This window comes from Zootoca vivipara, chromosome 4, assembly GCF_965207765.1.
Source record: "Zootoca vivipara chromosome 4, rZooViv2.hap1.1, whole genome shotgun sequence".
NCBI classification, from domain to species: Eukaryota; Metazoa; Chordata; class Lepidosauria; order Squamata; family Lacertidae; genus Zootoca; species Zootoca vivipara.
In genome coordinates this window covers 10,973,912-10,986,048 of record NC_142587.1, presented here as the reverse complement: position 1 = coordinate 10,986,048, position 12,137 = coordinate 10,973,912, and the positions used below count along the sequence as shown (strand labels likewise).

Sequence of the window (12,137 nt, the reverse complement as noted above, 5' to 3'; positions counted from 1 at the left end):
GGAAGGATTAATAGCATACAGCACTATGACCCTTACCTGAATTATGCCCCTAAATCTGCTTTGAAGTTTTTTGTTCATTTTTTAACAACTTGAAAGACATTCTGTTCACCAGTCCCCCACGTGACACCTGCTTTGGCCCTTGGAGATTCCTGCCATTCTGCCACCTGCCTATCAAACAGCAGCCAACTTCAGTGCGAAAGCCCATTGTATTTCTACAGCCCCAACTTCTCTGTATTTTGGGTCTGTAGCATTCCCACCCTTTATTACCAAGGAAACCGCTTTCCAGTTTTGGTGCGTTTACCTGCCTTCTCCAAACAATGACACCCAAGAACTTGCTTCTTATCAGCAATCCTTTGGGACCCAGGTCTTGACAGCAAATCTTTAGACAGCTGCAGACTAGGTCTCAGCTGTCTTCACTGTCTGATGACCTGCCCACCTCTCTGGCATTGCCTTCCAAAAATATCCTGCCAGGGGCCCCATCTCACACAAAGAAATGGAATGCAAAAGAAATAGGATGCAAACTAACAAATAAGGAAGCTTTCCTGGATGACGTTTCTAAATATGCAGAGACACATCCAAAACTATCATCCTTGCTTCCTAATCAAAGTGATCTACCGGTAATATACTTTTAGGATGTATTTCCTAACTTCCTAACTCCGGGTTTCATAAGGGCTGCAGTTTCTAACACATGGTTTTTATGATGCTTTCTGAACAACATGCCATTAACAATACAAGAATTGGCTGGCTGGATCAGGTCAAGATCCATCTAGTCTGACAACAGCCAGCAAGATGCTTTGAAGCTCAAAAGCATGACACAAAGGCAAATGCCCTTTTCTCTCCCCAGCAACTGTCTGCTTAGAAGCAAGCATACCAGGGTGTGGGAATGTTCAGGAATGTGGATGAGGAGATATTGTTTAATATATCCTATCCCCGCTTGCGCTAGCAAGCACAAAACTTTAGCAGAGTAAAACATTCCCCTTTTTCAAAATACACAGCAGAAGAACGTTTGCGCAGGCTTGATTTAAGCCACTAAAATAAAGTGTATTTTCCTGGTATTTCCCCTTTTTCCCTCTTAAAAGGAAAGACACAACACAATGCTCTTAAAAGTATAAAAGATGTTTACTTACAAGCATCTCGAGGTACAGCACACTCAAGAGGTAGACTTGCTTAGTTAAAAGGTAATATATACATTGTGAAGTTCACTTATAAGAAGTGAGACTCCATCTCATCTCTCTCTCTAGGCTGGAGGCCTTGAGGGAGAGACTCACTAAGATGTGTGTAGTCCAAGAGGTCTGGTCCAAGAGAGGGAAAATGGCTGTTTCCTTCAGGATTTATCTGCCACTTCCTCAACTCATTTGCATGTGAAGGAAGAGGAAACTACGCTTAGTCATATCCTCCTCCTCAGTCCTCCAAGTGGACTATCTAGGGATTGTTGTGACTTGACTGCACTTAACCCTTTGCATCCCACAAACCCCTTCTCAGGCAATTCACAACATACACAAAAACATACATAAATAACTTTAATCAACCACCCAAGAGTCCCAGCTTGCCACGAAGATCCTGGAACTTCTCTCTTGGCAGGGGCTTTGTTAGGACATCTGCAGTCATCTGGTCAGTGTTGCAGTAACACATTTCAACAAGTCCATCCTCGATCACCTGGCGTATGTAGTGGTACCTGACCCCAATGTGTTTGGTGCGTGCAAGGAACTTTTCACTTTGTGTCAGCTTCATACTGCTCTGATTGTCCTCCATCAAGCTGACAGGTCCCGTTCTTGGCACGCCAAAGTCCTTCAGGAGCTGATCCAGCCAGGGGATCTCTCTGCAAGCTTCCGAAGCCGCAATGTACTCAGATTCTGTGGACGATAAAGCTACACATTTCTGTTTATAGCTGCCCCATGCAATAGCTCCGTCCCCATACATAAAAACATAGCCACTTGTGGATTTATAATCCTTATTGTCCCCAGCCCAATCCGCATCAGTGTACCCAAGCAGTTTAGGGTCTCTGACAGCTGGCAGTTTTAATTTACAGTCCATGGTTCCCTTTAGATAACGAACAACCCTCTTAACTCCAGCCCAATCATGCTCAGTGGGACAACTTACTTTCCTACTTAGGATCCCCACTGCACTTGCCAGGTCAGGTCTGCATGTGGTAACCAAATACAAAAGTTTGCCGACCGCTGACCTGTATTGCGTGTTGTTTGGCAGCAACTTCGAACCTTGTTGATTCTTCAAGAAGTCTGTGGCCATCGGTGTCGCAACTGGGTGTGCGTCCTGCATCTGCATGCTTTCAATCAGTTCAGTTATCTTTTGCCTTTGGCTGAGTAAGAACGATCCATCCTCTTCTCTCTCAACTTGAATTCCCAAGTAGTATTTCACTTTTCCAAGTTCCTTGACCTCTACTTCCCTGTTGAGGTGTTTGACTATGTCTTTATAGTCTTTCTCATTTGACGTAGAAATTAAAAGGTCGTCAACAAAGGCTAAAATGTACGAAAACTGTCCATTCCTTTGTTTGGTGTACAAGCACTTATCAGCAGTCCCTTGCTTGTACCCAAGCTGCACCAGCATCTCATGGAGTTTCTGGTTCCAAGCCCTCGCTGCTTGCTTCAAACCATAAAGTCCTTTCTGCAGCTTGCACACTAGATGTGCCTCATTTGGTTTAATGAAACCTTTGGGCTGCTTCATATAAATCTGCTCAGAAATTTCGCCGTGAAGAAAGGCTGTCGCAATGTCAATATGGTAAACTGACATTTGCTTAGATGCTGCAATACTTAAAAGTAGTCTGACACTGCTGTATCGAACTGTCGGTGCAAACACTTGATCGTAATCCTCTCCATACTTCTGGGAAAAACCTTGTGCCACAAGCCTAGCTTTGTAGCGTTGCACCTCCCCTTCTGAACCCTTTTTAACCTTGAACACCCATTTACTTCCAATTGCTTCCTTACCAGGAGGTAGTTCTGTGAGTGTCCAGGTCCTGTTCCGATGAAGTGCATCTATCTCCTCCTGAGCAGCTTTCCTCCAGAGACTGGCTTCATCTGGTGGCATCCTCTCTATCTCTTCCCATTTGGAAGGTTCCTGTGGAGACGCCGACCTTGTAAGGTAGGACAGCCGTAATGGTGGAACACCTCTGTTGGTTCTGGATGAGCGTCTGACCTCTGGTCTTTCGACCGCATCAGCTTCCTCATCCTCCTCCAGCAGTGGCATATCCCCATACAGCTGCTCGTCATCATCTTCGTCTCTGGTGCTGCCAGGGGCCTGGACCTCCACGTCTTCTCGGGTGTCACCTATAGGGGGTGCTACGACACTAGAAGTTGGATTAGTACTTTGTATTGGTTCAAAAGGAAAAATCACAAATTCCTCATCCTGTGGCTCCTTGGAACAATCAATGGCAGTGTCCTTTGTATCAACTTTGCCTTGCTCATCGAAGTAAATTACATGCTGCGAACTTGTCTTGCCAGTTTGCGGATCCAAGACTCTATATCCTTTTCCTCCAGAAGCGTACCCAACTAGGATCCCTGCCTTCGCTCTGGAATCAAGTTTGTGTCTGTGCTCCTTGGGCACATGATAGTAGCACAAACTTCCAAATACACGTATATGTGACAAATTTGGGGCTTTTCCATGCCAAAGTTCAAATGGTGTGCGCTCTGCGCCTTTTGTGGGCAGTCTGTTCTGAAGATAGACTGAGCAACGAGCCGCTTCACCCCACAGCCTGTGTGACAAGTTAGCTTCCTTTAGCATGCACCTTGTCATTTCCAAAATGGATCTAAATTTCCTCTCTGCAATTGAGTTTTGTTGGGGTGTGTAGGCAACTGTGGTCACGTGTGATATGCCTTCTCTAGCCATGACGGCCTGCATCTCATGTGAACAAAATTCCCCACCATTATCGGACATTAAAATGGAAGGGGCTCGCTGGAACTTGTTCTTGACCATGTTAAGATAGTCCCTGAACAATTCCACTGTCTCACTCTTCTCCTTGATAAAGTAGGCTACGCAGAATCTCGAGAAATCGTCCAAAAATATCAAAATATATTTATTACCTCCTAGAGAAGACACATTCATTGGTCCACATAGATCTGTATGGACAATGTCCAATACTTTAGTGCTTCTCTTCTCTGCACAACGTGGGAAAGAAGGTTTAGTTGCTTTCTCACTAACACAAGTTATACATTTTGATGTTGGTGTATTTGTGTTGCTTTGCTTTACCTGCAGACCTCTCACAAGATCACCTTTCTGTAGTTCCAGAATAACGTTGGTGTCTCTGTGTCCAAGTCTCTTGTGCCAGAGTTCCAGACTTCCTTCGTCCTTTTGACTTGGTTGCGCCACCTTTGCAGACTGGTTCTGCTGGTTCTCTGAAACATTAAGCTCATATACACCATCCTTTAGTGTGCCTTGAACATAAACTTCATCATGCTTAGTCACAATACATTGTCCTTTTTCAAATGTAATTTTAAAACCTTTCCTGTCCAAACTGGACACGCTGAGTAAGTTGCAATTAAGCTTTGGTGCAAACTTAACTTCAGTTATCTTAGTATTAATTGTTTCATGATCTACGTTGAATTTCAAATTCACAGTTCCTGAACCAATTGCCTTTACAATGTTGCCATCAGCAATCTCAATTTCAGAGGTTTCATCCCCATTAATCTCATTAAAATACTCCTTTTCATAACAGAAATGAGAACTCGCTCCACTGTCAAGAATCCACTTATTGCGCTTATTTTCACAATCCTGGACAGCTAAACTCCTCTCCTGCATCAACATGGTTTGCTCATGACTCCCCTTCTTAACACCTTGTGGTTTTGAGGGGTGGGATTCAACTTTATCCCCATTTTGACTCTTGCAGTTCCTTGCTATGTGGTTTTTCCCATTGCATTTAAAACAAATTATTTCTCTAGATGTCTGTCTGGACTTTCCAAAATGCTTGGATGCATAGCTGCTATCCTTCCTCCTTGGATTCCTTTCTTGAGAATCAAGGCTATCTCTGCATTCCTCTCTTAAATGGTTGATAAGCTCATTAAAAGTTAAATCCTTTGTGTGATCCATTATACTTTTAAATGGAGTAAACGTAGGTCCCAATGATGCAAGCATAAACGTTACTTTAGTCACATCATCAAAGGCTCTGGGAGTAAGGGCAATTCTTTGAACAATCTCAGAAAAATTCTTAAAATGCTCTGTAAACTCTTCTCTAGAATTCATCTTCAACTTGAGTAACTTATCCAACAAGTATCTATAGGAACTCTCTGTAGATTGTGCATAAATGCGTTCAATGTCCTCTAGGATCTTAGATGCATCATCTTCAAAATTTATCATTGATAGATGCTCATTCCTCAAACTGCTCAAAATTATGTGCTTGGCTTCATCATTTTTAATACTCCAAGCTTCTATCTTAGCTAAAGCTTCTGCATCGGTTCCTGTAGGCTTTTCTTCCTTAATGGCCTGCAGAACACGCCTAGCAGCAAGATAAACTAAAACGCGCTGCTTCCACTGCACAAAATTATTGTCATCCAGCAGCATAAAACTTGGTCTTGCCTCACTATCAAAACTGGAGCTTGCCATCTTAAAACTTCAAAAATTTCCAAAATTCAAAAATCTTTCAAAAATCAAATTCAAAATCTCAAAAATATCTTCACTACCTCTGAGCTTTCTCAGTGCTGTAAACTCTGAGGGAGGGGAGGGGTAGTTAATCCCCCAAGCACACTGCAGAACAAAGAGACCATGTGCTCAACCAGGAAATCCTAACTGGAAAAATCCTACAGAGTTCAAAATCACAATCCAAATCAATCCTTCAAAAATACACAAAATACGCAACTCTGGGCCGCAATAACCCTTTGTGGGAATGTTCAGGAATGTGGATGAGGAGATATTGTTTAATATATCCTATCCCCGCTTGCGCTAGCAAGCACAAAACTTTAGCAGAGTAAAACATTCCCCTTTTTCAAAATACACAGCAGAAGAACGTTTGCGCAGGCTTGATTTAAGCCACTAAAATAAAGTGTATTTTCCTGGTATTTCCCCTTTTTCCCTCTTAAAAGGAAAGACACAACACAATGCTCTTAAAAGTATAAAAGATGTTTACTTACAAGCATCTCGAGGTACAGCACACTCAAGAGGTAGACTTGCTTAGTTAAAAGGTAATATATACATTGTGAAGTTCACTTATAAGAAGTGAGACTCCATCTCATCTCTCTCTCTAGGCTGGAGGCCTTGAGGGAGAGACTCACTAAGATGTGTGTAGTCCAAGAGGTCTGGTCCAAGAGAGGGAAAATGGCTGTTTCCTTCAGGATTTATCTGCCACTTCCTCAACTCATTTGCATGTGAAGGAAGAGGAAACTACGCTTAGTCATATCCTCCTCCTCAGTCCTCCAAGTGGACTATCTAGGGATTGTTGTGACTTGACTGCACTTAACCCTTTGCATCCCACACAGGGAACCCACGGGACTCTTCCAAGCATGTGTGCACAGGACTTCAGCTTCAGACAAAGGGATGTACAAGTTGTGCTACCTGTTCCTTACGGGAAAAAAGCTCACTCATCCAAACACCCTGCATGAGAACATACGGGACCCCTCATATCAGAATCAGACCCTTTTCTTCTTCTCAAAAGCCACATCTGAAATGAAAGAAAACCCCGCATCTCTTTAACCTATTAGCTACATCTGTTCTAAGAAAATACTTCAGGTCCTAGGGGATAGTCTGCAGTGTACATCCCCTATCTGAAATTGTATCATCATAGCATTTTAACTATTGAAATGTTTGAATTAAGCATGCTTACTACGCTTCACTGTGGAAGCTCTCCCTATACTTAGTTAGAAAACACACACACAAATTTGTATTTCACCATTTCACATTTAGAATTTTATTGTTGTTCCCACCTGCATGATACTGGTAACAAAGACAGACTACTGAGAGTGCTATTGCTACCATATGTTAACAAGCAATACGACTTGTGGTTGTATTTATATTCTTAAAGTGCATTTTTATCAGTGTCAAGGGTATCATCTTGCACAAAAGCCTTTGAGTTGAAAATGGGTATCAAGATAAATACTAGAGGTGTGGGCAATGCAAAGCAGACATTTGGTGGGGCTGTATAAAAATAAAAGATTTTTTTTTTGTTCCAAAACAGAATGGCTGGCATCACAATTCCTATATAAAATCTACTGCTTTGCCGCATTTGAAATTCCAGTTGGCCCATTTAAAAAATTGAGACATTTGACTGGCTACTGTCAAACAAGATGTCTGGATTGATGGACTCTTGGTCTGACCCTGAATTCTTGCATCTAATAACTGAAAATTATTTGAGTCACTTAATTAGAACACTCTACACCCTTTTAAATGTGTCGGGGGGGTTATTGGTTTGCTTTGTTTTTGTTCTTGTTTTTATTATGCATTTTGCAATTTTTTTATTTTTACGTTGTGAACCCCCCGAGATTTATGGATGAAGGGCAGTATACAAATTTAATGAAATAATAATAAGAAGTAAGTACATGAAGTTCATTTAGCAGCTGTATTGAGGATACCTCTAAGGTGGAAACTCATTTACTGATTAAAAAAGAAATTGCCTGCAAAGGTAAGAAATGGGGCAAGGCCTCTTTGCAAATGTCTTTACTTGGCAAGTGGAACCAGCAGGAGTTAATTGCAAAAGCTAAACACTACTTCTTACTTGTTATGCTTCCCATCAAGAATTGCAAGGTCCCATTTCTCCATAAAATGGGGGGGGGGGCGCTAATAGATTCTTCACTCTGGTTGGCTGCAGCTTCTGTGGTGTCTCCATAATCAAATTAAGGAAATACATTGCAGTTGACATCATGGCCCAAATACCAATACCAGAGCCCAAGTTATCCAGGTACTCTCCCGAAGCTTTAAAAACTATCTGTGGCTAAATTCACCTCCTAACTTAAATCATAGAGCATACGTAAGATAAGACCAGACTATGTAATTATACTGAATTTTAATGTGCATCATGAAGAAAGCAAAAACTAGCTGCAACAAACAACTACCAGACTTTTAGAAGACATCTGAAGGCAGCCATGTTTAGGGAAGCTTTTAATGTTTAATAGATAATTGTATTTTAATATTCTGTTGGAAGCAGCCCAGAGTGGATGGGGAAACCCAGCCAGATGGACGGGGTATAAATATATTATTATTATTATTATTATTATTATTATTATTCTACAAATATCAACAAATAAGACTGTAATCCTAACCAGCCTACTCAGAAGAAAGTCCTATTGAATTCAGATTGCAACCTAAATTGCTGGGGTTTTTTTTTTATTAGTTCCAGGGTAAAAGGGAAAAGCCGCAGTTATTAATAGATATCCATCAAAGGAAAAATCCTCCTGTATCCTAAAATAGTACACAAACTCCTTGAGGATAAAGAAAAATTCAATTATCTTATCGACCCATTAACTTCACTTTTTTGAAGCAATATTCCTTTTTCAAACACTATGGTTGCAAATAAGCAAGTTTTAAAAAATCTGTTTCGAGAGTTTGAAAGCAATTCAGGGCAGAAGTATGATTCTCCCTGCTAGTGCCCATCTCAGTTCATTTTTAGTGCTATGGGGCAAACAGGGGATCATAAGCCCCATCTTTACTTTCAGAGTTGTAGCTCCACTCTCACTTGATATAAAGTCAATTGTAGTTAACACTACAATTACACTCTGCATCCCAGCACACCTGTAAGCCCAGTCTTCACATTTCCCACATAGGTGCCATAAACCTGTAGGCTCAGAGTCTACTTGCTGAGAAATTCTACTACCTGAAACAGGACAAGCCATGGGAATACACTTAAAATTCCAGTTTATTCATTTCCTGAAACAGAAGAGGGGGGGCAAGGGGGGAAGTGTTTCCCTTCCCCCCCCTTTTAGAAACCTAGTAAAGTACCTATGGACAGAAATTCCTGGAGTTGCAAATAATTTTCTTTGAGAACTGTGAATAGTTTTACAGCAGAACTTAAGTGCCACTTTCCGAAAGTACACAGGTGCCTGCAACTATTGGGGATGTTCAAAAGTACTTAGCAGTTGGCTTCTGCCGAACTGAGCCACCAAGACACCTTGTTAACTTTATAGAGCATCACCTCTCTCAACTACTTGAGTTCCAAGCATAAGCTAGGCTCTTTTCCGGAATCGGCTGTCAAATTTCTCCCACAAGTGCAATTCCATTGTCCTTGGCAGGACTACATTAGTTCAGGTTGACAACTGAATTGCCCCCTTAAGAACAGCACACAGATCCAATCCCTGCCACAAAATTTAATATATGCTTTGCTAAGTGGAAAGGAATGCACCCTCCCAAATCCCGTTGTTCATTTGAGAACATTTAAGGGGAAAGTTAAACCAGATCTGAAGGCCATCTAACTTAACCATCTGCACCTGAGCAGGATTCTTCATTCTCTGCATTCTTAATGAGCAACTCCCAATAACGGCAGCCTGCTTATCAAGGCCAAGAAATGCCTGAGTTTCTAAACCAAACTTTAACTGAAGGCACTGTTTTCCTGAAGTTGCCATGTGGAAAATAATGGATACCGAATGCAATTCACCGAGGTGTAAAAGGACATGCATGAGACGCACTGTATGTTCCAACAAGTCATCTTCGAGTACCTTAAAGGCTAGGAAATTTATTGTGGGAAACAGGCTTCCATGGACTGCAAGACCTCTTGGGAAGTTGTTTGTTCTAGAGCGGTGTTTCCCACACTTGGGTCTCCAGCTGTTTTTGAGAATACAACTCCCACCATCCCTAGTTAGCAGGAGCAGTGGTCAGGGGATGGTGGGAATTGTAGTCCAAAAACAGCTGGAGACCCAAGTATGGGAAACCCTGTTCTAGAGCAAGAAAGCCGTGCCCCTCTAGTTGTTGCTGACAGACTACTACTCCCATCAGCCACAGCCGGTGTAGCCAATAGATAGGGATAATGGAAGCTGTGGTCCAACAACAGCTGGGGTGGTGGGAGTGGTGCTACAGCCTCAAACACCTATTCCACAGAACCTAAATATCCTGTAATAAGAAACTTTCCTATAACATTAAAAGGATATGCCTACATAACAGGGGATCCAGCAATCGCAACACAGAAGCAACTCCAACTTGGTACACATACTCCAAAGTTATTCCTACAAAATCCAGTGGGCCTTATTTCCAAGTGAGCTAATGAATATCGCATTAACCCCATCAAAAATTCCACAAAATCTCTGCTTAATTTGAGCAAAGGCTCCACCCAAGAACCTGTGGCTGAGCTCTCAAATGGCAAAAAAAACATAGTCAGAGCAATACCCAGGCTCCTTTGACAAGGAGCTGTATCGGCACCCCTCCGCCCCTTGCACTCTCTGCCAAGGTGCCCAGAGGAGCTTGTGTGCCTCGCTCAGTTGCCCAGGGCAGCAGAGGAGCAGCCCAGGGAGAGCACAGATGGGTGGATGGGCTCACTCCAAGCCAAAGTGGAGAAGCTGCAATTTTTGAAACTGGGCCTGCGCCCTTGGCAGGGCCAACCTAACCAACACCTGGATACACATCTGAAACTAGTGCTCATACTAGAGGAGAAAAAGTTGGGTGGCCCTTCCTGATATCCGTAAGGCCCACATCCCAGCTCCCTTCAGTTTTACCCACAGCATACCTAGAGTGTGTTTTCCAAGTATGACAGTAGTTAAAGGGGCTGTCCCCACCCTGTTATTTAACAAGGCATGAAAGGACAGGGTGTATGTACCGGTATGCAAGCAAATATACCTTTACCTCCTCAAATCCCCACCAGGCACATCTGGAATTGGTGCTAGGCGCTTGCAGGAAGGTTGCATGACCAAGGGGCCAGCCAGCCACTCCACTTTTTGCAAGTTAAGTGCTACACCCAAACCCCTGCAAGGAGCAGTGCGTTTCCCCCCCTGGGGGTACTCAAGGGAATGCAGTATGTGCAACTTTTGTTTCAGAAGAATCACACTGGCTTTTTCCAGGCTACAAAACTTTTTGAGACTTCTGAATGGAAAGGAGAGAGGAGAAGTGTACCTGTTTGTAACACACACACACACACACACACACACACACACACACACACAAAACCACTAATTATTTTTTGAAAAGTTGAACCAATAACTTTTGTTTTATGAACGCAAACGGTAAATCTGGAGGGTGATTTACTCTGTATTTTGCTAAAGACCATTTCCCCGTTCCGTTCTCTTTTCCACCCATCTCCCCATTTTAAAATATCGCCTCTCTGATGAAGAAGTGTGGGCAATGCCAGGGCAAGGAGGAGGACGGGGAGAAAGAGAGGGAGAAGCAGCCTTCATGCGCTCGGGTCGGGCCTTGGTACTTGTAAAGGGCAATATCTATAAATGCTCACGACAAAAAAACAAGTCTCTCTCCCCCTCCCCATTGCCCAGCTTTTCTACCTGCGGGACGGGACCCCGCCCGCGCGGCTCTCTTACCTCCACCCAGCGGCGAGCTTCGGCAAAGGCGCCCTCGCCGCCCCCGGCGCCCTCGGCATCCTCTCTGCTCTCCATGGCCGGCAAGAGAGAGGAAGGCGCGGCGGGACTCCGGTGCTGAGGAAGAAGAAGAAGCAGGAGGAGAAGGCTTGTCAGAAGCGCCCCGCCACCGAGGGAAACGGGGACGCCGAGGGGGGAAACCCCACCCGCTCAGGAGGCGTCGCCAAGTCGCCGCCCTCACAGCCTCTCCACCACGCGAAGTTTTTACGGCAAGCGTAAAAAGAAAAAGGAAAGGGGGGGCAAAGTTTGGGGAGGGGTGTCGCCACCGTTACCTCAGCGAGAAGCGAGGGGCTCAGCCGCCGCCGCCGCCACTCTCGCGCCTCAGCCCCCTTGGCGCGCTCCAGCCCCGCCGCGACGCGCCCTTTCCCTCCCCAAAAACGCCCGGCTCTTGCGCTGCGGCGCCTCGCAACCGGGGACCCCTCAGGCGCAGTTTCGCCGCAGCCACGGCAGCCCCTTTCCCCGCGCGCGCTCTCCGCGGCGTCCCGCTAGGAAAGGCGCGCCCGCCCCACTCCTTTTCCTCCACCTCCACCACCACCTACCTCCGGCCGGCGCTCCAGCCGTCAGCCGCGGGCAAACTTTGGCCAACTTCCCCGGGGGACGGCGGAGGCGCGACTCCCACCTGGCGGCAGGTAAGGCAACGGCAGCCGCGCTCCTCCGAGGACCTTCTCGGTCTCTCCTTAAAGGAAGGGAACC

At 44.4% G+C, this 12,137-nt stretch overlaps 1 protein-coding gene across 27 annotated transcripts in view; it reads right to left on the bottom strand.

Moving 5' to 3' along the window:
• LMO7 (LIM domain 7) overlaps positions 1-12,137 on the bottom strand; it is a 151,356-nt gene extending 139,219 nt beyond the window's left edge. For 8 of the 27 annotated variants that reach the window (XM_060273330.2, XM_088668541.1, XM_088668552.1 and 5 more), the window contains exons 1-2: positions 11,717-11,981; positions 11,388-11,501 (exon numbers count right to left, since the gene is read on the bottom strand). In XM_060273330.2, coding sequence (XP_060129313.2) covers positions 11,388-11,462 — 75 coding nt within the window. In that variant the 5' untranslated portion in view covers positions 11,463-11,501; positions 11,717-11,981. The other 19 variants (XM_035115708.3, XM_088668542.1, XM_088668556.1 and 16 more) reach the window with 9 other exon arrangements.